The sequence below is a fragment of the Tenrec ecaudatus genome, chromosome 8 (genome assembly GCF_050624435.1).
Source record: "Tenrec ecaudatus isolate mTenEca1 chromosome 8, mTenEca1.hap1, whole genome shotgun sequence".
NCBI lineage: Eukaryota > Metazoa > Chordata > Mammalia > Afrosoricida > Tenrecidae > Tenrec > Tenrec ecaudatus.
Genome location: NC_134537.1, coordinates 85,136,295 through 85,158,838, shown reverse-complemented (window position 1 = coordinate 85,158,838; position 22,544 = coordinate 85,136,295). Strand labels below are relative to the sequence as shown.

Genomic DNA, 22,544 nt, shown 5'->3' with positions numbered 1-22,544 from the left:
AGCATTTAGGAACTAGAGGAAAGTTGTATTTTTTATCAGTGCTACATCACAGCTTGACTTGCTCATCTCCTCCCCTAGACCCCTCTGTAAGGGAATCTCCAGTGGCCGACAAATGGGCTTTGGGTCTCTATGCTCCCCCCTCATTCACTATGGTAAGATGCTTTTCTTCTGATGATGGCTTATACCTGATCCCTTCGACACCTCGTGATCGCACAGACTGGTGTGCTTCTTCCATGTGGGCTTTGTTGCTTCTGAGCTAGATGGCTGCTTCTTTACCCTCAAGCTTTTAAGACCCCAGACGCTTTATCTTTTGATAGCCGGGCACCATCAGCTTTCTTCACCACATTTGCTTATTCACCCACTTTGTCTTCAGCAGTTGTGTTGGGAAGGTGAGCACCACAGAATGCCAGTTTAATAGAACAAAGTATTCTTGCATTGAGGGAGTACTTAAGTGGAGGCCCAATGTCCTTCTGCTACCGTAATCCCAAACCTATAAATATAGGCACATAGATCTATTTCCCCATCCTCATATATAAATATATTTGCATATGCCCATGTCTTTATCTAGACCTCTGTAAATGCTCTTTGCCTTCCCAGCTCTTTCCTCCATTTCCCTTGACTTTCCTCCTGTCCCACTATCATGCTCAGTCCCCACAAGGGTTTCAGCAATTCCTCTTTGTTACATTACCCTTGATCATGCCCTACCAGGCCTCCCCCCCCCCTTCACCACTGATTTGGATCACTTGTTCCCTTATCCCTGGGTTTGTTAACACCGCTTCCTCCCCCCCCCCACCTACCCCTATCCCATGTCCCCCCAAAACTTGTCTGTCCCATTGTTTTTTCCTCCAGATTGCTCATCCAGCCTATCTTATTTAGACAGACCTGCGGAGTTAATAACATGCATAAAAACAAGACAGAACAAAACCAAGCAACAATATACAACAAACCACTGACAAAGAACAAAATACCACAAGAAAGAAAAACTTGTAGCTAGTTCAAGGATCTTTTGTTGGCCTTTAGGAGTGCTTTCCAGTCCAGTCTGTTGGGGCACCACGCCTTGGCCCCAAAGTCCACCTTCAGCATTCCCTGGGGACCTTGCCGCTACATTCCCTTGCTGTTCCGCTGCACTCCCCCAGTGCTTTGCCTAGGTGTGGCGGGATCAGGTCGGACGCAATTCCCACACTGTGTCTCTGGTGCTGTCCCCCATACGGCCATGGGTCAGTGAGGGGCATCATGTCTCATAGTGGGGCTGGCCATGTGGTCCTCTCTGTGGACTGGCTGCTCCAATTGCAGTCATCATCCTCAAGGCCTGATGGGTCCTGTTATTTTCTCCTCCAGGCTACTCATCCAGCCTATCTTATCTAAATAGATCTATAGAGATAACAATATGCACCAAAAATCAAGCCATAGCAAGATAAGTGATGAATGGGCACACAGCGGTGACAAAAAGAAACCAATGACCCATAGAAGAATAAATTAATTAAAAGAAAAACCTGTAACTAGATCAAGGTCTGATTTTTTTATCTCTAGGCATGTCCTTCAGTCAGGTCCGATGGGGTGCCACACTCTGGCCCCAGAGTCTGTCCTTTGTACTCCCTCAGGGGCTCCTTTCTCTGCTCCCACGGTTGCTCTGCTGCACGCCTTTAGTGGTTTGCCTCGGTGTCACGGGGTCAGTGCGGGCCAGTCCCAACACTGAGTCTCCAGTGTTGTCCCCCTTAGGGCCCTGGACCAGCAAGGGACGGCGTGTCTTGTAGTGAGATCAGCCTTATGGTCCACTCTGTGCATTGGCTGTTCAGAGCAGGGATATCGTCCTCCAGGCCTGGTGGGCCAGGATGTGCTCCACTCTCTTTCTTCCCCTTCATTTGCTCCCGTGTGCTCTGATCAGACTTGCCCCTCTCCCCTCTGGGGGGAAGGGTGTAACTTATTTTTTAAAGCAAAATTTGTTGTCTCTCTCACTGCTACCAAGTCGTTTCTGACTCAGCGACCTTATGTGCAGCAGAGTGAAACACTGCCTGGTCCTGCACCATCTTCACACTTGTTCTTTCATTTGAACCCATTGTTGCAGCCACTATGTCAATATATCTTGTCCAGAACCTTCCTCTTTTTTACTTTCCATTGACTTTACCACGCGTGATGTCATATCCAGGGCCTAGTCTCTCCTGACAGCATGTTCAAGGTATGTGAGAAAGGGCTCACCAGCTTTGCTTCTAAAGGAGCGGTTCTCAGCCAGTGGGTCATGACACCTTTGGGGGTTGAATGACCCTTTCACAGAAGTTACCCGATTCATAGCAGTAGTAAAATTACAGTTATGAAGTAGTAACAAAAATAATTTTATGGTTGGGGGGGTCACCACAACATGAGGAAGAACTGTATTAAAGGGTCGCCGCATTAGGAAGTTTGAGAACCATGCTCTAAAGGAGCATTCTGGCTATACTTTTTCCAAGATGGACTACTTGGTCCTTTTATTTTCTTTTTCCATTTCTACATTTAAAAAAAATCATTTTATTAGGGGCATATACAACTATTATCACACTCCGTACATACATCAATTGTATAAAGCACATTTGTACATTCATTGCACTCATCATCCTCAAAACATTTGCTCTCCACCTAAGCCCCTGGCATCAGCTCCTCATTTCCCCCCCTCCCTTCCCACTCTCCCTCCCTCATGAACCCTTGATAATTTATAAATTATTATTTTGTCATATCTTTTACTGTCCGACGTCTCCATTCACCCATTATTTTGTTGTCCATCCCCCAGGGAGGAGGTTATATGGAGATCCTTGAAATCGGTTTCCCCGCTCTACCCTATTCTCCCTCCACCCTCCCGCTCTCACCACTGGTCCTGAAGGGATCATCCATTCTGGATTCCCTTTGTTTCCAGTTCCTATCTGTACCAGTGTACATCCTCTGGTCTAGCCAGACTTGCAAGGTAGAGTTGGAGTCATGATAGTGGGTGGGGAGGAAGCATTTAGGAACTAGAGGAAAGTTGTATGTTTCATCATTGCTACACTGCACCCTGACTGGCTGATCTCTTCCTGTGACCCTTCCGTAAGGGGATGTCCAGTTGCCTACAGTGGACTATGGGTCTCCACTCTGCACTCCCCCTTATTCACAATGATATGATTTCTTTTTAATTCTAATGATGCCTGATACCTGATCCCTTCGACACCTCATGAACGCACAGGCTGGTGTGCTTCTTCCATGTGGGCTTTGTTGCTTCTGAGCTAGATGACCGCTTGTTTACCTTCATGGAGGTCTAGACAAAGACATGTACATGCAAATATATATAGGAGGATGGGGAAATAGATCTATGTGTCTATATTTATAGGTCAAGTATTAAGGTGGCGGAAGGACCTTGGGCCTCTACTCAAACACTCCCTCAATGCATGAATACCTTCTTTTATTAAATTGGAACTCTATGATGCTCACTCTCCCGACACAACAGCTGGAGCCAAAGTGGGTGAACAAGTAAATGTGGTGAAGAAAGCTGATGGTGCCCGGCTATCAAAAGAGATAGTGACTGGGGTCTTAAAGGCTTGAAGATAAACAAGCAGCCATCTAGCTCAGAAGCAACAAAGTCCACATGGAAGAACACACCAGCCTGAGTGAGCGAGTGGTCCCAAAGGGATCAGTTACCAGGCATCAAAGAACAAAAAATCATATCATTGACTGCACACCTCCATGATAGGATCGCTGAAGACAAATGGGTGCATAAGCAAATGTGGTGAAGAAAGCTGATGGTGCCCGGCTATCAAAAGAGATAGTGTCTGGGGTCTTAAAGGCTTGAAGGTGAACAAGCGGCCATCTAGCTCAGAAGCAAATAAGCCCACATGGAAGAAGCACACCGGCCAGTGCGATCACGAGGTGCCCAAGGGACCAGGTATAAGGCATCATGCAAAAATAAAAAAGATATAAGTGTGTGTATGTATGTGTATATATGTGTATATGTATATATGTATGTATATATATGTATATATATATATCATATTAAATGAAGGGGGAAGTGCAGAGTGGAGAACCAAGGCCCAAGTGTCGACCAATGGAGATCCCCTCAAAGAGGGGTTTAGGAGAGGAGATGGGTTAATTAGGGTGTGAGGTAGTATCGATGAAGAACACAGCTTTCCCCCGGATCCTGGATGCTTCCTCCCCCCAACTACCATGATCCGAATTCTACCTTGCAGGGCTGGATAGGACAGAGGCTGTACACTGGTGCATACGAGGGTTGGAGGTACAGGGAATCCAGGGTGGATGATACCTTCAGGACCAAGGGTGTGAGGGACGATGCTGGGAGAGTGGAGGGTGAGTGGGTTGGAAAGGGGGAACTGATTACAAGGATCCACATGTGACCTCTTCCCTGGGAGAGGGACAGCAGAGAAGCGGGGAAGGGAGACTCCGGATAGGGCAAGATATGACAAAACAACGATGTATAAATTACCAAGGGCATATGAGGGAGGGGGGAAGGGGGAGGGAGGAGGGGAAAAAATAGAGGACCTGATGCAAGGGGCTTAAGTGGAGAGCAAATGCCTTGAGAATGATTGGGGCAGGGAATGTATGGATGTGCTTTATACAATTGATGTATGTATATGTATGGATTGTGGTAAGAGTTGTATGAGTCCCTAATAAAATGTAAAAGAAGAAAAGAGAAAAAATGATTAGGGCAAAGACTGTACAGATGTGCTTTATACAATTGATGTATGTATATATATGAACTGTGAAAAGAATTGTATGAGCCCCAATAAATTGTTAAAATTAAAAAAAAAAAGAAAAAGAAATTAACTCCCCACTAAGGGACCAATAGAAAATATCAAGATAAATGGAGATAATATTGAAGTTGTGAAGGAGTTCATCTTGCTTGTATCTACAATCAATACTCATGGAAGCCACAGTCAATCAAATGATGAAGTTCATTGAGCAAACCTGCTGCACAGAACTCCTGAAAGGTTGAAGATCAAGGATGACTCTTTGAGGACTGAGATGTACCTGGCTCAACCTATGTGGTTTCCAATTGCCTCATATACACGTGCAACTCAGAAAAAGAAAGAAAAATAAAAGATTAAACGGTGTATTTGAAAAAAAAAAAAAAAGACCCAGACACTATATCTTTTGATAGCCGGGCACCATCAGCTTTCTTCACCACATTTGATTATGCACCCATTTGTCTTCAGCGATCCTATCTGGGAGGTGAGCACACAATGATAGGATTTTTTGTTCTTTGATGCCTTATAACTGATCCCCTCAGCACCTCATGATCACTCAGGCTAGTGTGCTTCTTCCATGTGGGCTTTGTTGGTTCTGAGCTAGATGGCCGTTTGTTTATCTTCAAGCCTTTAAGACCCCAAACGCTATCTCTTTTGATAGCTGGGCACCATCAGCTTTGTTCACCACATTTGCTTATGCACCCTCTTTGTCTTCAACAATGGTATCGGGAAGGTCAACATCATGGAATGCCAGTTTAATAGAAGAATGTATTCTTGCATTGAAGGGAGTACTTGAGTGGAGGCTCTATGTCCATCTGCTACCTTAATACTAAACCTATACATATATGCACATAGATCTACTTCCACATCCTCATATATAAATATATTTACATATGTACATACCTTTATTTAGACCTCTATATATGCCTTTTTCCTCCTAGCTCTTTCCTCTATTTCCTTTTCCTCTTGTCCCACTGTCATGTTCAGCCTTCATTTGGGTTTCCGTAATTCCTCTTGGTTACATTGCCCTTGGTCACACCCGACCAGGTTTCCTACACCCTCCTCACCACCGATTTGCATCGCTTGTTCCCTTTTCCCTGGATTTGTTAACACCATTTCTTTTCTCCCCACCTCCCCCTCTCCCATGTCACCCCAGAACTATCGCTTCTGTTGTTTTCTCATCCAGATTGTTCATCCAGTGGAGACAGACCTACGGAGATAATAACATGCACAAAAACAAGGCAGAACAAAACCAAGCAACAAAACAACAACAAACCAATGACAAAACAACAAGAAAGAAAAGCTTGTAGCTAGTTCAAGGATCGTTTGTTGGCCTTTAGGAGTGTTTTCCGGTCCAGTCGGTTGGGGCGCCAAACCCTGGCCCCAAAGTCTATTTTTGGTATTCCCTGGGGACTTCCCCTTGCTATTCTGTTGCACACCCTTAGTGTTTTGCCAGGTGTAGTGGGTTCAGATCCGGAGGAATTCCCACACTGTGTCTCCAGTGTTGTCTCTTGTAGGGCTATTGGTCAGTTACTTGGTTCTTTTGTCAGTCCATGGTGCTTTCAATATACCGTACCGGTACCATAAATTCAAATGCATCAATTCTTCTTAAATTTTCCACATTAAAAAAATTTTATTGGGGGCTCGTACAACTATTATTACAATCCATACATACATCCATTGTTTGAAGCACATTGGTTGCCGTTATCATTCTGAAAACATTTGCTTTCTGCCTAAGCCCTTGGTATCAGCTCTTCATTTTTCCCCTCCTTCTTGGCTCCACCCTCCTTTATGAACCCTTGATAATTTATCAATTATTATTACTTTGTCATATGTTACACTGTCCGGCATCTCCCTTCATCCACTTTTCTGTTGTTTGTCCCCCAGGGAGGAGGTTATATGTAGATTCTTGTAATCGGTTCCCCATATTCACCCCACCCTCCTTCCACTCTCGGCATTGGTCCTGAAGGAATCATCTGTCCTGGAGTCCCTGTGTTTCCAGTTCCTATCTGTACCAGTGTACATCCTCTGGTCTAGCCAGATTTGTAAGGTAGAATTGGGATCATGGTAGTGGGGGCGGGGAGGAGGAAGCCTTTAGAAACTAGAGGAATGTTGTATGTTTCATCATTGCTACACTGCACTCTGACTGGCTCGTCTCCTCCCTGCAACCCTTGTGTAAGGGGATGTCCAGTTCCCTCCAGATGGGTTTTGGGTCCCCAATCTGCACTCCCCGTCATTCACAGTGATATGATATTTTGTTCTTTGATGCCTGATAACTGATCCTTTCGCCACCTTATGAAGCTGGTGTGCTTCTTCCATATGGACTTTGTTGCTTCTGAGCTAGGTGGCTGCTTGTTTACCTTCAAGTCTTTAAGACCCTGCGCGCTATATCTTATCCAACCATTTGTCTTTAGCGATCATGTCAGGAAGGTGAGCATCATGAACTGCAGTTTAATAGAACAAAGTATTCTTGCATTGAGGGAGTACTTGAGTGGAGGCCCAATGTCCATCTAAATTTTTCACATTTAATGTTTGTCTATCACACGAGTGTGAAGCATTTGAAAATGCCAGAGCTCTAACGGAATTATGCATTGTTATAATATCTGTAAGAGCTCGCAATAAGACGATTGAAAAATAAAAAAGAAAATACCATGGTGTGGGTCGGGCACACATTAGTCTTCAAAGTGACCGCCTTGCTTTTCAGCGAGGCCTAGTGCAGCGGTTTACCAATGCAGCGGGGTAGAGCTGTGCAGTATAAAACTGAGAGGGCAGTGCAAGACTTTTTCTGCAGAAGGCAGTTTATTGGCTACTATTAATTCTTACTGAAAATTAAACCATTTTAATGTGCCAATAAACGCATTGGACCAGTAAATATTTTCAGGCCCTATCCAAATTACCAATGCCACTTTTTTTTCTGTGGCTCCACCCCCATTGACTATCTTCCTGAGAAAAAGTTCATGTCTGTGTGTCATCAAGGCATTCTTGTTTCTCCCCTGAAACCACCAAAGCTTGATGAACACCCTAGAAAGTAGGAGCTCGGAGAGAAGGAAAAAGAGACAAGTTTTCAAGGTATGCTTAGTGCGTAGAAAGAGGGAAAAGGATAGGAAAAGCGAGGTACAAAGGAAAGGAAATTGAATTGTGGAATAGAGTGAAGGCTTTTCCAGAATGTTTTGCAGTATTGCCTCAATTAAGAGCCTTCTGTATTTATCTTATGCTCTGGATTTGTGCACAAATTAAAGATTTTGTGATTTTATTTAAGTTACCTCTCTAAGAGCTTCTTGGTTGTTTGTACTAATAAGGATAGGGTTGTTAACTTATGTAAATGACAGTTAAGAATTTTCTAAGCCCAATGCTTATTTCATTTGTGGACATGATATAACTAAAATGTTGAGGTAGACAAAATAATAATTTGTTTTATTATCAAGGGTTCATAGGGGAGTGGGGAGGGAGGGGGGAAAATGAGGAGCTGAGACAGCAGCTTAAGGGAGAGCAAATGTTTTGAGAATGATGAGGGTAACAAATGTACAAATGTGCTTTACATAATTGTATGTATGGATTGTGATAAGATTTGTATGAGCCTCTAATAAAATTTTGAAAAATAAATAAATGTTGAGGTGGACCGTTGAGAGTGTGTAATATACATGTGTATGTGTGTATATATGTGCATAATGCTTATATATATATATATATACACAAAAATACCTGTGCATATAGCCTAAACATTAAATGTAAGCAGCCTATTTTATAATAAAGTTACTTATATTTTTGGAAAAAATAACCTCAAAAGCTTTGAATTTCTAGTTGACAATAACTGTTTTTGATTGTATGTAAGCTAAGAGACAGATGGCTGACAGACTTACTTTATTTTGTAAGGTTGATTTTAGGGTTCTGGCTTATTCTAAATGGAATTATAAGTGCTTGTATTTTAGGAATAGAGCTGTATAGATTTTTAGACTTTTACTGCTGCTTGTTTATTTTCTTCAGAATGCTGTTGCATTGGTTTGAGCCGAGTAAGACTCCTTATCTGAATTCACCATGCTCACATCCGTGTGCACATTACGAGTTTCAGTTCTGCTGTGGTTAACTTAAGTTATCTGACTTGACCAACAGGTTCCTGGGTGGAGCTGCCGATGAACAGCAGCAATGGCAATGATAATGGCAATGGGAAAAATGGGGGGCTAGAGCATGTACCTTCCTCATCCTCTATCCACAATGGAGACATGGAGAAGATCCTTTTGGACGCACAGCATGAATCAGGACAGAGCAGTTCCAGGGGCAGCTCTCACTGTGATAGGTAAGTGCAATTCAGGTTGGGTGGAATTCTAGAATCAGATGAACGGCCTAAATGAGTTCACTTTGGATGCTTACAAAGTAAATGTCTATCAGCAAGATAAAATTTAGCTTGTCTAAAGTTCGTCTCTTGAAAATTTTGACAAGGTGTGATTCCTGATTTCCTGCTACATGTGTATTTTTTCCTTCTAAATTAATATTCATTTGTTGAAGCAGCATACTTTAAAAAAACCAGACAGCTGACAGGTATTTCAAGTTTCCTTTGTTCCTCCTCAGATTAAATTCATTTTCTTACTCAGATAGAATTATTTTTTAGATGTTTGCCAGTTTAAAATTCAGTGGCAGAAATACTTTTTAAAATGTGTTTTTGACTTCTGTTTATTACACTGATCCTCACAGCCTGCATTGATTGCCTGTTGACAGAGCATCTGCCCTGCTACGTGGTGGGGCCCCACAAGGGAGGCTCATATTTTCGTCCACTTCATATCCTGCACTCCTGTGGGGTCACTAGGCATCAGAATCGACTGTGGCAGCACATGTGTTTTCACTTGTTGGTTCATACCCTTCACAGTGATGGTCCTAGTAAACAGTCAGTAAATGCTTGAGTCATATAAACTGTATGTTAGTTCAAGTGAAAGCAATGTTTTCACATTGGAAGCACCAACCAAACTGTACAGAAATTGCTTCTTTTGAAGGTTCTTCCGTTTCACTAGAGGAAATTTAATTTCAGACTACCTTTTTAGCATTTTACTAATTCCATTAAATAAAGCCTGCATAGAGTAAAAAACTAAGAATACAGAAATAGTAAGTATGAGTAAAATGAACTGAAATCATTATTTTTCAGTATAAGCTCTTTTTTCCTACAGAGATTGTATATTCCATAACATTATGGTATATTTAAAAATAAAAAGTACATTAACAGCTGCACTGTTTGGCAGACTCAGCACAGTGTTACACTGAATGATATTTTGGTTAATTAAGATACTTTGATATTAATTTGAAAATAATGATATTTTGGTTAATTAAGATATTTTGGTTAACTGATAAGAATAATTTAGAAAATGCAGATGCACAGGAAAATAACTAAAGAAACATTTTTAACTGTTGACCCTGATTGTCTCTGGAGATTGGAGCTATGGTTGATCATTTTCTTTCTGAAATTTTTGGTACTTAGTAAAAGATAGTGTGTATATAGCATATATTTTTATCAAAAAAGGTGAAAGAGAAACGAGTTAGGTCATGCTTGAAGTTCCTGCTTGGCTTATGATCTAGTAATGTTGCCAGGGCAGCCACAGGATGGATTTGACTTTGTGGTACAAGGCATATCCCCTCTACCCCGACTCATCTCTCACTTGACTCTATGCGTCTTATAGCCTGGATGGCTGTTGTCATAAACACTACCAGAGCAAACGACTCTTTCGAGCAGCTTGCCATTGGTTGCAGTAGCTGTAGGATTAGTAGTTGGCCTGTTGGTAAGGCTCTCTTCTATATGTTCTAACACATGACTCTTGCTCATTGGCGCCAGTGTGTCCAGTTGTCTTTTGTTCACGTGGTGCGGTATTTTCCGTATTCTTTGCCATCCCTCTAATCAGAAGCATCAGTCCTTGGGGTCTTTATTCACTGTCCAGTGTCCACATGGATATGAGGAACTTGAAAATGTCATGGCTGGGTTCAGACACATCTTAGTCCTCAAGTGACATGGTTGCATTTTACCACTTTAAAAAGAGGTCTTGACAATGTAAGATATGGAAATAATAATCTATAACTTATCAAGGGTTTGTGAATGAGGGTGGGCGGGGGAGGGATGGGGAAGAAATGCAGAGCTGATGTCAGGCTCAAGTGGAAAGAGAATGCTTTGAAGATGATGGCGGCATATGTGCAAATGTGCTTGACACACTGGATGAATGTATGAATTATGATAAGAAATGTAAGAGCCCCCAATAAAGTATTTAATTTTTTAATTTCTTGGCTTCTGCTTCCATGGACATTGATTGTAGATCTAAGTACAATGAACTTCTTGACAGTGTCAGTCTTTTCTCTGTTTATTGTGATACTACATTCTGGTTCATTTATGGGGATTTTTGTTTTCTTTATGTTGAGATATAATCCTTACAGAGGTCAGTAGTCTTCGATCTTCATCAGGAAGTGCTTGAAGTCCTTTTGACTTCCAGCACATAAGATGGAGTCATTTACATACCAAAGACTGTTAATAAGCCTGATGCGACGTTGTTCTTCATACAGTCCTTTTTGCTCAGTTTATTTGCTCAGCATACAAATTAAGTATAATGAAAGTTCACAACCCTGACGCACCCTTTTCCTGATTTTAAACCATGCAGTTCTGTTCTAATAACTGCCTCTTTTCCTGTGTAAAATTTACCCATAAGCATAACTGAGTGTTCTGGAATTCCCATTCTTCACAATATTATGCATATGCTGCACACACTCAATTGCCTTCACAGTCAGTAAAACACAGGGAACAATTTTTCTGGTGTTCTCTGCCTTCATGAAGATGCATTTGACATCTGACATCTCATATTCCATGGCATCTTCTGAATTTGGCTTGAATTACTCACAGTTCCTAGTCAATGTGCTACTGCAACTATTTTTGAATTATTGTTAGTAAAATTTTACTAGCATATGGTACTGATGATAATGTTCGGTAAATTACACATTCTTTTGTGTCACCTTTCTTTGGAATGGGCACATAGATGGATCTCTTCCACATACAAATTACTCTTCCAAGAAACTTATCATATGTACTCATATATAAGCTGAGTTTTTCAGCACATTTTTATGCAGTTTTTATGGTAAAATTGGGTGCCTCAACTGATACTCGGTTCGGCTTATACTTGAGTGTATATGGTGTCTTCCCAATTTCTTGACATACACAGGTGAGCATTTCCCAAGCGGCTTAAGTTTATTGAAACCTGGCCACCATGGGTAACCAAGGTGGTATTTAAAATACGACATTACTTCCATCATCACAGGCCACCACTGGATGACAAACTGACATTACTATTTGCTTTTCTGGCTATCTTACTTGGTTAATAGTCGTAATGTAGTAGTAGTAGTAAGTTAATTTGTGATCATTTTTTAAATACCTTCCCATAATCGTGTCCAAGTTTGGGCTTCTAAACACAGTGAATGCAGCGCGTGTCTCTGGGCTCCAGTAACGGCTTATCTTTCAGAAGAGGCATAGACCCTCCAGCGCAGCAGTGTTCTCCTAGGAGGGCTGATGACACACTTCAGTATGTAAGCATGTCTTTAAAATCCACCATGTTCAAACTGCATGCTTCTCTGTATTTGATGTTGATGAAGAGTCTTGTTTGTAGGCAATAAAGGAGCTAAGATTCTTGGAAATTGGTCCCAGAGTTTATGTGTATATTTTAGTGTAAAAGTATACCGCAGATTTGTTCTGCCACTGCTTTGGTTGTTAGATGGTAGCACCTATGTGTTTTGCTTTTTGTTCATTCTATTGCAGTATAGTAGTTTAAGAGTTTCAACCTTGACTGCACATTAGAGTCACTCTGAGACCTCTAAAAAATATTGATACTCACAAACGCCATCTTATTTAGTAGAGACAACAGAATATTTTAGAAGCTCACAGGTGATCCCGAAAGGAATCATGGTTGGTCCTTTAATGCATTCCAAATTGTTAAATAGTAGTAAACAGTTTATCAGTGCAAAGTTCAATATTGTCCAATTGGTGCCGGTGGTAAGCATATCACACTATCGTAATGCTCCTGTGGGACTCATGACTTTGTCGTGCTTACTTCCTTGACCTGATCTAGGCTGCCAGGCCTTAATGGGATTCCTAGTTATGCTCCAACTTGATTATGAATATAATGACAGTAAATCGAGAAATGCAAGAGTGCTTCATGCTCATTATTCCTGTGATTTTCTACTCTTTAGACAAAACTTTTCTAAACACATGTAATACGTTTAACATAGAACCAGCTTTCTGTTTTCCTGTTTCAACTAAAGAAGCTCTTACATCAATTATAATAGTTTAAGAGTTCTAAGCGTGGTACATTTCTGATGGTCTTTTGAGTTGCTAGTGTTTCACTAATATTAACATTGTACACATGTTCTTGATACTTTTGATAGTAAACATTCGTTCCTTTGAGCACATTAGAGCCCCTGTGTATTTTTTGTACCTATGAAACAGAGAAGGAACCCTGGCTAATCAGTAAGCTATTACCTACAGCAGGTGGATAGTTGGAACCCACCAGCCCCTCCACAGAAGAAAGGTGTGGCACTTTGCTTTTGTAAAGATGACAGCTTTTGTGACCCTATGGTGCAGTTCTACTCTGTCGTAAAGGGTTGCTATGAGCAGGAATCAGCGACTCACAGTAACAACGCTTAATGAAGGCAGATTCGTTGATTTTCTGTAGTTACACAGGGAATCACTGACAAAGATAAGCTAATTTAGCATATTGTTTTCTTGTATTATGCCATATAAGATCATGTGTTTTCATCTAAAATTTATCTGTGAATATAGTCTGTGCGTCCTGATGACATAGTTGTGTATGTGTTGGGCTGCTAACCACAAGGTCAGCAGTTCAGAACTACCAGCTACTCCCAGAGAGAAAGATGAGGCGTTCTACTCTCATAGAGTTACACTCTCAGAAACCCACAGGGGCACTATTACCCTGTCCTTTAGGGTCACAGTTGGTCTGTATCAATTCGATGGCAGTGAGTTTTGATTTTTTTTTAATGAGTAGTTCGTAATTTTTATTCAAGTTTATATATTCATGTATATGACACAATTTTTTTTAAGTTTATATGGTTGTAAGTAAAAATGTATTGCTAACTGGGGTTCCAGTTCATACATGCATGGATTTATTCCAAACAGAAGATATTGAAACATGTCTCTGTGATTACGGAATGGCTGCAGGCAACTTCTCTCAGCAATAACACCTGTCTTAGTCTTGTTAGGGTAGTTAACAAAACTGCTAGAATATGCCGGAGCACTGTGAAAGGGTGTAGAGGTGGCATCTGACCTCCTCTGACATCACTGGGGGTGAGGACAATCAAACCCCATGTCAGCAGCAGGTTACTTCCTACAAGACAAGAGTTGGGCATTCTTCAACTTTATTAGTCAGCACTCTGCATCTCTGCTGGGTTAGGAAAGCCTCACAATAGTCACACAGAACTCAGACAGTACTCAGAACAATGGGTTTTGTGGGGCAAGTTAACAGGTTGTAGTTCAAGATAAAAAATGGTCAGGACTGCCTTACCTCCTCATGCACAGGGACCTTTGGCATCTGCCCTGCTCAGTCAAGGTTACAAAGCTCTTTCAGCACTGTAGAAAGTGCCTAGAAGCCTTCCCCACGATTATAAGCCTTAGGCCTAGACAGCCAGGCCTGGCTCCTTGGGTCAGCAAACAGCTCTCAATGAAGTTCCTGGAGACACACCCCATTTGACAAGCATTCCTCCTTGAAGACACTCAACTTGACTCTCTCCATTGGATCAGGAAGCCCCATCACTTTGTCTTGTACTGTGGCTTCTGCTCCCGATAATGCAGTTCCTCTGTCACTCCTCTGATGTCACAGCTTTTTATCTCTGGCTCAAGTTGGTTCATTGTGCAGAGGTCTCAGAATCCAAAGGATCTACACTCCTGGCTCTTCTTTCTTGATCATTATGAATTCCTGCTTCTGAGATGGGTTGTTTTATACCCAGCTGGATGGCAGAATTCACCAATCCCTACATTTGAGTTCCAAGTGTTTACAGTCACAACCCTGTTAACAATCACTTACAACTAAATCATATAATTCTATCAGCATCTTCCCCCCCCCCTCTTCTCTTACCCAGACACATCAGGAATAGAAGAAGGCACCTAACCTGTGTGGTCCCACCCAGTCATTTGACTGGCTAAAGTAATTTCAAACAAATCATTGTGGCTCAACTGTGGCTAGGAGTGATTATCGAATAAATCACTGCTCCATAGCTTATAGGCAGTGATGTTATAAATGCTTCTTAGACATAACCAAACACATTGAGAAAATGTCATGGTATCTGGGGACTCAGAACCATGGTCTTGGGAAACCAAGGTCAGTTAGCATAGTACCATCCACAAAGACAGTGTTTTACATCCAACTTTAATGACTTGTAGCTGGAGTCTTAAAAGTTCATGACTGCTCATGAAAGGCACAACTCTTGGTCTCACCTTGTCTGGTGGGAAGATGAATGAAGAAAATTGGAGATGCATGAAACCATTTGCCCAGTAGACTAATGAACATGCGAATCTAGACTGAGACCAAAAGAACTAGGTGATACCAAGCTACCACTACCAACTGCTTTAAGTAGAGCTCCCATTAGAAGGCCCTGGAACAAAATTTACCATTGAGAAAAACCCTTCTTTACTGGTCAGAGACCTGGCGGTGGTGTGAGTTATATGTTGGGCTGCTAACAAAAGGTCAGCAGTTTGAATTCACCAGCTGATCCTCAGAAGAAAGATGAGGCTGTCTGCTCCCATAAAGATTTTTTTAAATCATTTTATTGGGGGCTCGTGCAATTCTTATCACATCCATACACACATCTATGTGTCAAGAACATATGTACATTTGTTGCCATCATCATTCTCAAAACATTTGCCTTCTACTTGAGCCCTTAATATCTGCTGCTCATTGCCTCCTCCCTCCCTCCCCACTCCCTCCTACCTCATGAACCCTTCATCATTCATAAATTATTATTCTGTCATATATTACACTGTCCTACGTCGTGCACCCCCCCCCCGCCTTCTTCTCTGCTGTACCTCCCCCAGGGAGGAGGCTATATGTAGTTTCCTGTAATCACTTCCCCCTTTCTACCCCACATTCTCTCCACCCTCCAGGCATCGCCACTTTCATCACTGGTCCTGGAAGAGTCATCTGTCCTGGATTCCCTGTGTTTCCAGTTGCTATCTGTGCCTATGTACATCCTCTGGTCTAGCCAGATTTGTTAGGTAGAATTGGGATCATGATAGTGGGGGGGGGGGAGGAAGTATTTAAGAACTGGAGGAAAGTTATATGTTTCATCGTTGCTACCCTGCACCCTGCCTGGTTCATCTCTTCCCCACAACCCTTCTGTAAGGGGTGTCCGGTTGACTACCATTGGGCTTTGAGTCTCCACTCTGCACTCACCCACATTTTCAATGATAAGATTTTTTGTTTCTTGATGCTTGATACCTGATCCCTTCGACAGCTCGTGGTTACACAGGCTGGTGTGTTTCTTCCATGTGGGCTTTGTTGCTTCTGAGCTAGATGGCCACTTGTTTATCTTCAGGCCTTTAAGATCCCAGATGCTATATCTTTTGATAGCTGGGCACCATCAGCTTTCTTCACCCAATTTGCATATGCACACCTTTGTCTTCATTGATCGTATCAGGGAGGTGGGCACCCATTGATAATGATTTTTAGTTCTTTGATGTCTGATAACTGGTCCCTTCTGCACCTTGTGGTCAGACAGGCTGATGTGCTTCTTTTGTGTGGGCTTTGATGCTTCTCAGCTAGATGGCTGCTTGTTTCTCTTCATCCCATAAAGATTTACAGCCTTCGAAACCCTAGGGAACTGTTCTTCCCTGCATTCTGGCGGCTCTGTGAGTCAAGATCAACTCTGACATGGTGAGTTTGGTTCTGGTTTTTGTTTTAACTAGTCAGGTGAAAAACATCTCTGTGTTGAAGGTCATACAACCATAATGCTTCTTAGAACGGAAGGTGGTAGGATTTATTTCTCATATTTGGACATTAGGAGAGATCAGCCCTAGAAATGGACATGATGCTTTCTACAATAGAAAGTCATCAAAAGAGGGAGGTTGTCAATGAGCTGGATTGACACAGTGACTGCAGCAGTAGACTCAAATACAACAGTGGGTAGGCTGCTGCAGCACTGGTCAGTGTTTGCTTCTCTTGTGCCTAGGGTTGCCGTGAGTCGAGCTGACTTGATGGTACTTAACAGCGGTCGGTCAGATGAGACTAGTGGGACCCTTAGCCCTCCTGTAGCACTGGAATTGAACTTACCCCCATGGCTTAGTTTTCAGCCAAACAATAAACTGTTATAAAGGGACGCAGTAACACCAGTAGATATCCACAACTTAGCATAACCAACCATTGAGATCGGAAAGGCTGCATTTACCTAAGGATGATGTTCAGAAGGAAGAACAGAAACAGGAAACGGGGAATGGGGTCCTCAATATTACATTATAGAGATTGCAAACAAGGACATGAAATTAAATGAAGTATGTATGAATTAATGAATGGAAAACAGTTTGCTTTGTACCCTTGACCCAGTTCCAAGTGAAAAATAAACTTGAAGAGATAAAAAAAAACAAACTGTTGCATGAAGATCAGCTAGGCCAAAAACCTGATCCTTCTGTCCTTCAGGCAAGATTGAGGTTAATGAAGGCAGTTTTACAGAACAGGTCACAACTAGGGATGAGTTTTGGATTTACCAGTATGGCCCAATAAAAACAGTAGATTCTTAGGAGATAGGTCAGCCCAGAAAGTTACAGCAACTGTTTTGGGAAATTTCAAAGGATCACCTACATACGTTTTCTCGAACGACGGGGGACAATTGCCAGGCTTAGTAAGAAGGTATTTTAAGAAAATTGAAAACAGCATTACTGACTACTGACTACTACTGCCCACTGCTTCAGAGTTGATTCTGACTCATATAGACCTCAACAAGGATTTCCACGACTCTTTATGGGATCAAACAGCCTCATCATTCTCCCAAGAAGTGACTGGTGGATTTGAGATGCCAGCCTTGTGATTAGTTGAGAAAAGGACCAGGAAAGTTAGACCAAGGAATTTTTCCATTATAACAACGTACTTGCTCATTCTTCTAGGGTATGTAGGTTGGTTCTGTAAGGATTTTATTGAGAAGTTTTACCCTATCCACCATGCAACCCTAATCTTGGCACTTCAGACTTCTTTTACACTCAAAGAACATGCAAAAGGAGCATGATTTGGATCTCTTGTGATTGCCAAAGCTGGTGTTTTGATGGGGTACAAATGGAAGCATACAGAATTCTTTTGGGAAGAATTAGATGGAAACACTGTTTTCAGAAGTATGTAGAACTAGATGGAGGATATTTTGAGAAACAATACTTTTTTCCAGCAATACTTTTTTACTCACCCTTGTCCAATTTGCTCCGAAATAATGTCAAAATAAATATTTCTGAAATAAGTAGAAAGTGGTCCTCAAACTTTTTGGTCTTTACACTCTTAAAGATTATTAAGGACTCAAAAGATATTTTGTTTATGTGGGATATAGACATTGTGTGTGTGTATATAAACATGCCGTATTAGAAGTTAACGTAGGAAAAAATTAAATGTGTATTTTTCATTTATAATAAGCACATTATATTTTAACTTTTTTTATTCAATGAAAAATAACTTTTCCAAAACAAAGCAAAATCAGTAATAGAAGCATCATTTTACAAATCTCTTTAATGTCTGTCTGAACAGAAAACAAGTTGGATTTTCATTTGTTTCTGCATTCAGTCTGTTGTGAAGTCACATGCCATATAGACTCTGACGTAAACCCTCTTGAGATGAGAATGAAAAAGGCAAATAATGTAATCATCTTTGGAAAACAATTTTGACCTTGAGACCCAATGAGTCTTTGAGGAGTTCGCTGAGACTGCTTTTTCATACTGCTGGTATAGAATTACTTAATTGTGGAGTAGCTTTGATGGAGAGAGAAAACCCCAAATTAGGTTTCTGAATTTAAAATGAGAGTAAAAGTTAGAAAATGTGACAGTCTGTCTTCAGTTGATATTTCCTTTGCAAATTTATCATGAAGGAATTCCTCACCATTAAATAAAGCATTGGGGAACAAGAGTGCTATGTGTCATATAACTACTAAGTATTGGTTCTCTCGTGCATAGTTAGGATGTACAGATCTTTCTGAGTTGTTTTTTAAATCTTTTTTATTGTTTTATTGGGAGCTCTTACAGATATCTTAACCTTCCATAGTACAGTCACATCAAGCAGTATTGTACACTTCTTACAACAATCAGTTTCAAAACATTCTCCTTGACCACCTTGATATCCGCTCCCCTTTATCCCCTCCCCCCACCCCCCTCTGGAACCCTTATCATTATTATTATATATGTTTGTGTGTGCCATATCTTACACTATCTGATATATCCATTCACCTACAATTCTGTTGGTCACTACCCTCGAGTGGGTTTACACAGTCATTGTTATCACTTTCTCTTCCCGTGCCCTCAGGAAACCGTTACTCCTGTTACTGTTTCAGGGTGGGTGTTTACCTATGTTGACTTTCATGCATTGAACTATCTTAATTTTACCCATGATCATACGCAAGTCTAACAAGGTTGAAACCATAATAGCGCGGGGAGGAAATATTAAAGAACTAGAGGAATACCATATATACTCGAGTATAAGCCAAGTTTTTTCAGCACATTTTTAATGCTGTTGTTGTGGTTAAATTAGGTGCCTCCGCAGATATTTGGGTGGGCTTATACTCGAGTATGTACGGTAATTATGTGTTTCATCGGTGCTATAGTGCATCCCTGAATATATTATCCATTCCTTTTAGCCCTTCTGTGAGGGGCTTTCTAATTATTTTACATGCGTGTTTTGGGTTGCCACTATATCCATGCTCCTTCATATTGATTCAGTTACTTTTGTTCTTCTTCGTGTCTTTATTTATTTTTAAGATCATTTTATTAGGGGCTCGTACAACTCTTTTTTTTTAATCATTTTATTAGGAGCTCATACAACTCTTATCACAATCCATACATACATCAATTGTGTAAAGCACATTTATATATTCATTGCCCTCATCATTCTCAAAACATTTACTCTCCACCTAAGCCCCTGGCATCAACTCCTCATTTTTACCTCTCCCTCCCCTCTCCTCCCTCCCTCATGAACCCTTGATAATTTAGAAATTATTATTTTGTCATATCTTATACTATCTGACATCTCTCCTCACCCACTTTTTTGTTGTCCGTCCTCCAGGGAGGAGGTTATATGTAGATCCTTATAATCGGTTCCCCCCTCTCTAGCCCACCTTCCCTCCACCCTCCTGGTATCACCAGTCTCAACACTGATCCTGAAGGGATCATCCATCCTGGATTCCCTGTGTTTCCAGTTCCTATCTGTACCAGTGTACATCCTCTGGTCTAGCCAGATTTGTAACGTAGAATTGGGATCATGGTAGTGGGGGAGGAGGAAGTATTTAGGAACTAGAGGAAAGTTGAATGTTTCATCGTTGCTACACTGCACTCTGGCTCGTCTCCTTCCTGTAACCCTTCTGTAAGGGGATGTCCAGTTGCCTACAGACGGGCTTTGGATCTCCACTCTGCACTCCGCCTCATTCACAATGATATGTTTTCTATTCTTTGATGCCTGATACCTCTTCCCTTCGACACCTTGTGATCACACAGGCTGGTGTGCTGCTTCCATGTGGGCTTTTTTGCTTCCAAGCTAGATGGCCACTTGTTTACCTTCAAGCCTTTAAGAGCCCAGCCACTTTATCTTTTGATAGCCAAGCACCATCAGCTTTCTTCACCACATTTGCTTATGCACCTCTTTGTATTCAGTGATCGTTTTGGGGAGGTGAGCACACAGTGATATGATTTTTTGATCTTTGATGCTCTTCGGTTACTTATTTTTGACCTTCTGATACCTACTCCCATCGACACCTCATGATTGATTACACAGGCTCCTGTCTTTCTTCTCTGTGGGCTTTGTTGCTTCCCTGCTTGATTCAATGGCCACTTGTTCAAGTACAAGCCTTTAAGATCCCAAGTGCCAAAATTTTTTATAGCTGGGCACTGTTAGCTTTCTCCACCACATTTGCTTATTCACCTGTTTTGTTTTCCGAGTCGTTTTTTGAGGTAATAGCTGTAACTTAATTTTCTAATGTATAGTAGAGACCAACTACTTGACAAAATAGGAATTAAAACTAATGGCTATTGTTTTTTCTCTTGTAGCCCTTCCCCACAAGAAGATGGACAAATTATGTTTGATGTAGAAATGCATACCAGCAGGGACCATAGTTCTCAGGTATGTGTATGTTTGTTTTTCCAATTTACAATATAAAGAAATAGGAAATGTGTAAAAATATCTTTTAAGTATGTTTTGCTGAATATATTAAAGAATAAGACTTTTAAAAATACACTTTGAAGTTATTTTAAATTACTCAGTTTTTTACATTGGAATGTATTTAATCCTTGTTACACTCTTTCTGCACTAAGAATTTTTTGGCTCTTTTGCCGTAGAAGAATTGGAAATTCTTGTATAGAATGTATTGCCCCAGTATTCCAGGTTCATTTTGGAGCTTACACTTAGGAAAACTGAAAGGGGTGTTGATTGATTCAAGACCACAGTGTGTGTCCTGAGGAAGGACTCAGTAGGAAGAAAATTCCAGAACTGAGTCCTGAAGTCAAGTTAGTGAAAACTAACATAGCCCCCTAGGCACCCAGCCTACAGTTTAACAGTCACAGTGCCAAGTAGCGTGCATATCGGTTATTGTTAGCCGCTGTCGGGTTGGCCCTGATTCCTGGTGTCCCCATGCACAGCAAAATGAAACAGTTCTCAGGCCTGTGCTGTCCCCTTGATTCATTGCTGATCTTAAAATCTAAGAGACTCTGAAAATATGTGCAATGAAGGAGTCTGTTTAATTACACTACGTTTTCCCCAAACTTTTTTTAACCTTAAACTCCTCTCATCCCTCCCCCAATAATTTACCTGGTAACCTCGAGGAGCGTTTTGATCCATGATGTCATGGCTCATGGAATAGCAGGTGCACAATGATGCTGAACAGCTTGTGGGATTTAAGAACTAGCTACCCTGGAATTTCAGAGGACTTACAAAATTCCATTGAAATGCAGAATAGATAGAAGTAGAAGAGGGTAGGTAGGTTCTAATCAAGCAGGGAGTATGTTATAGTATAAGGCTGTTTCCAGTCAGTTTAAGCAAGGTTAAATTTTGGAAATCTGTCTGACTGATCATACACAAAGCATTAGATCTAATAGAATGGTAAGTACAGCCAGACTGTTTCTTAGTAGTGAGGATGGTGAGACTTTGTCGCACCTTCTTAGGAGGTACCAGTCCCTGGAAAAGGACATTTTGCTTGGTAAAAGTAGAGGGGCAGTGAGAAAGAGGAAGAGCCACATAGCGACAGTGGGCTCAGACATTGCAATGCGGGTGGCATAGGACTGGGCGGTGTTTCTTTCTGTTGCACTTTGGGTCACTGAGTTGGAACTCGGGGTGTTACCACCTAATAGCAACAATCGTCACTGCCATTGAGTTGCTTCCAATTCATAGCAACCCTATAGCAGGACAGGATAGAGCTGCCCTGTGGGTTTCTGAGCCTAACTTTTTATGGGAGTAGAAAGCCTGTCTTTCTCCTGCCAGTGGTTTCAAACTGCTGACCTTGCAGTTGTAGACTAACCCGTAAGTAACCACTGTGCCACCAGGGCTCCTTAAGAGCAACAATACCAGTGGTATTTTCCAGGCTTTCAAAATGTCTTTTACTTTTGTGGTTTTAAATTGAAGAAAACATAATTTACTTAGATTTAGGATGGATTTTTTT

The 22,544-nt window shown here is 41.3% G+C and overlaps 1 protein-coding gene across 1 annotated transcript in view; it reads left to right on the top strand.

The window, feature by feature from the left end:
• BNIP3L (BCL2 interacting protein 3 like) overlaps window positions 1–22,544 on the top strand; it is a 45,490-nt gene that overhangs the window by 15,748 nt on the left and 7,198 nt on the right. The window contains exons 2-3 of the mRNA XM_075556485.1: window positions 8,811–8,994; window positions 20,941–21,013. Coding sequence (XP_075412600.1) covers window positions 8,811–8,994; window positions 20,941–21,013 — 257 coding nt within the window. The remainder of the gene's footprint in view (window positions 1–8,810; window positions 8,995–20,940; window positions 21,014–22,544) is intronic.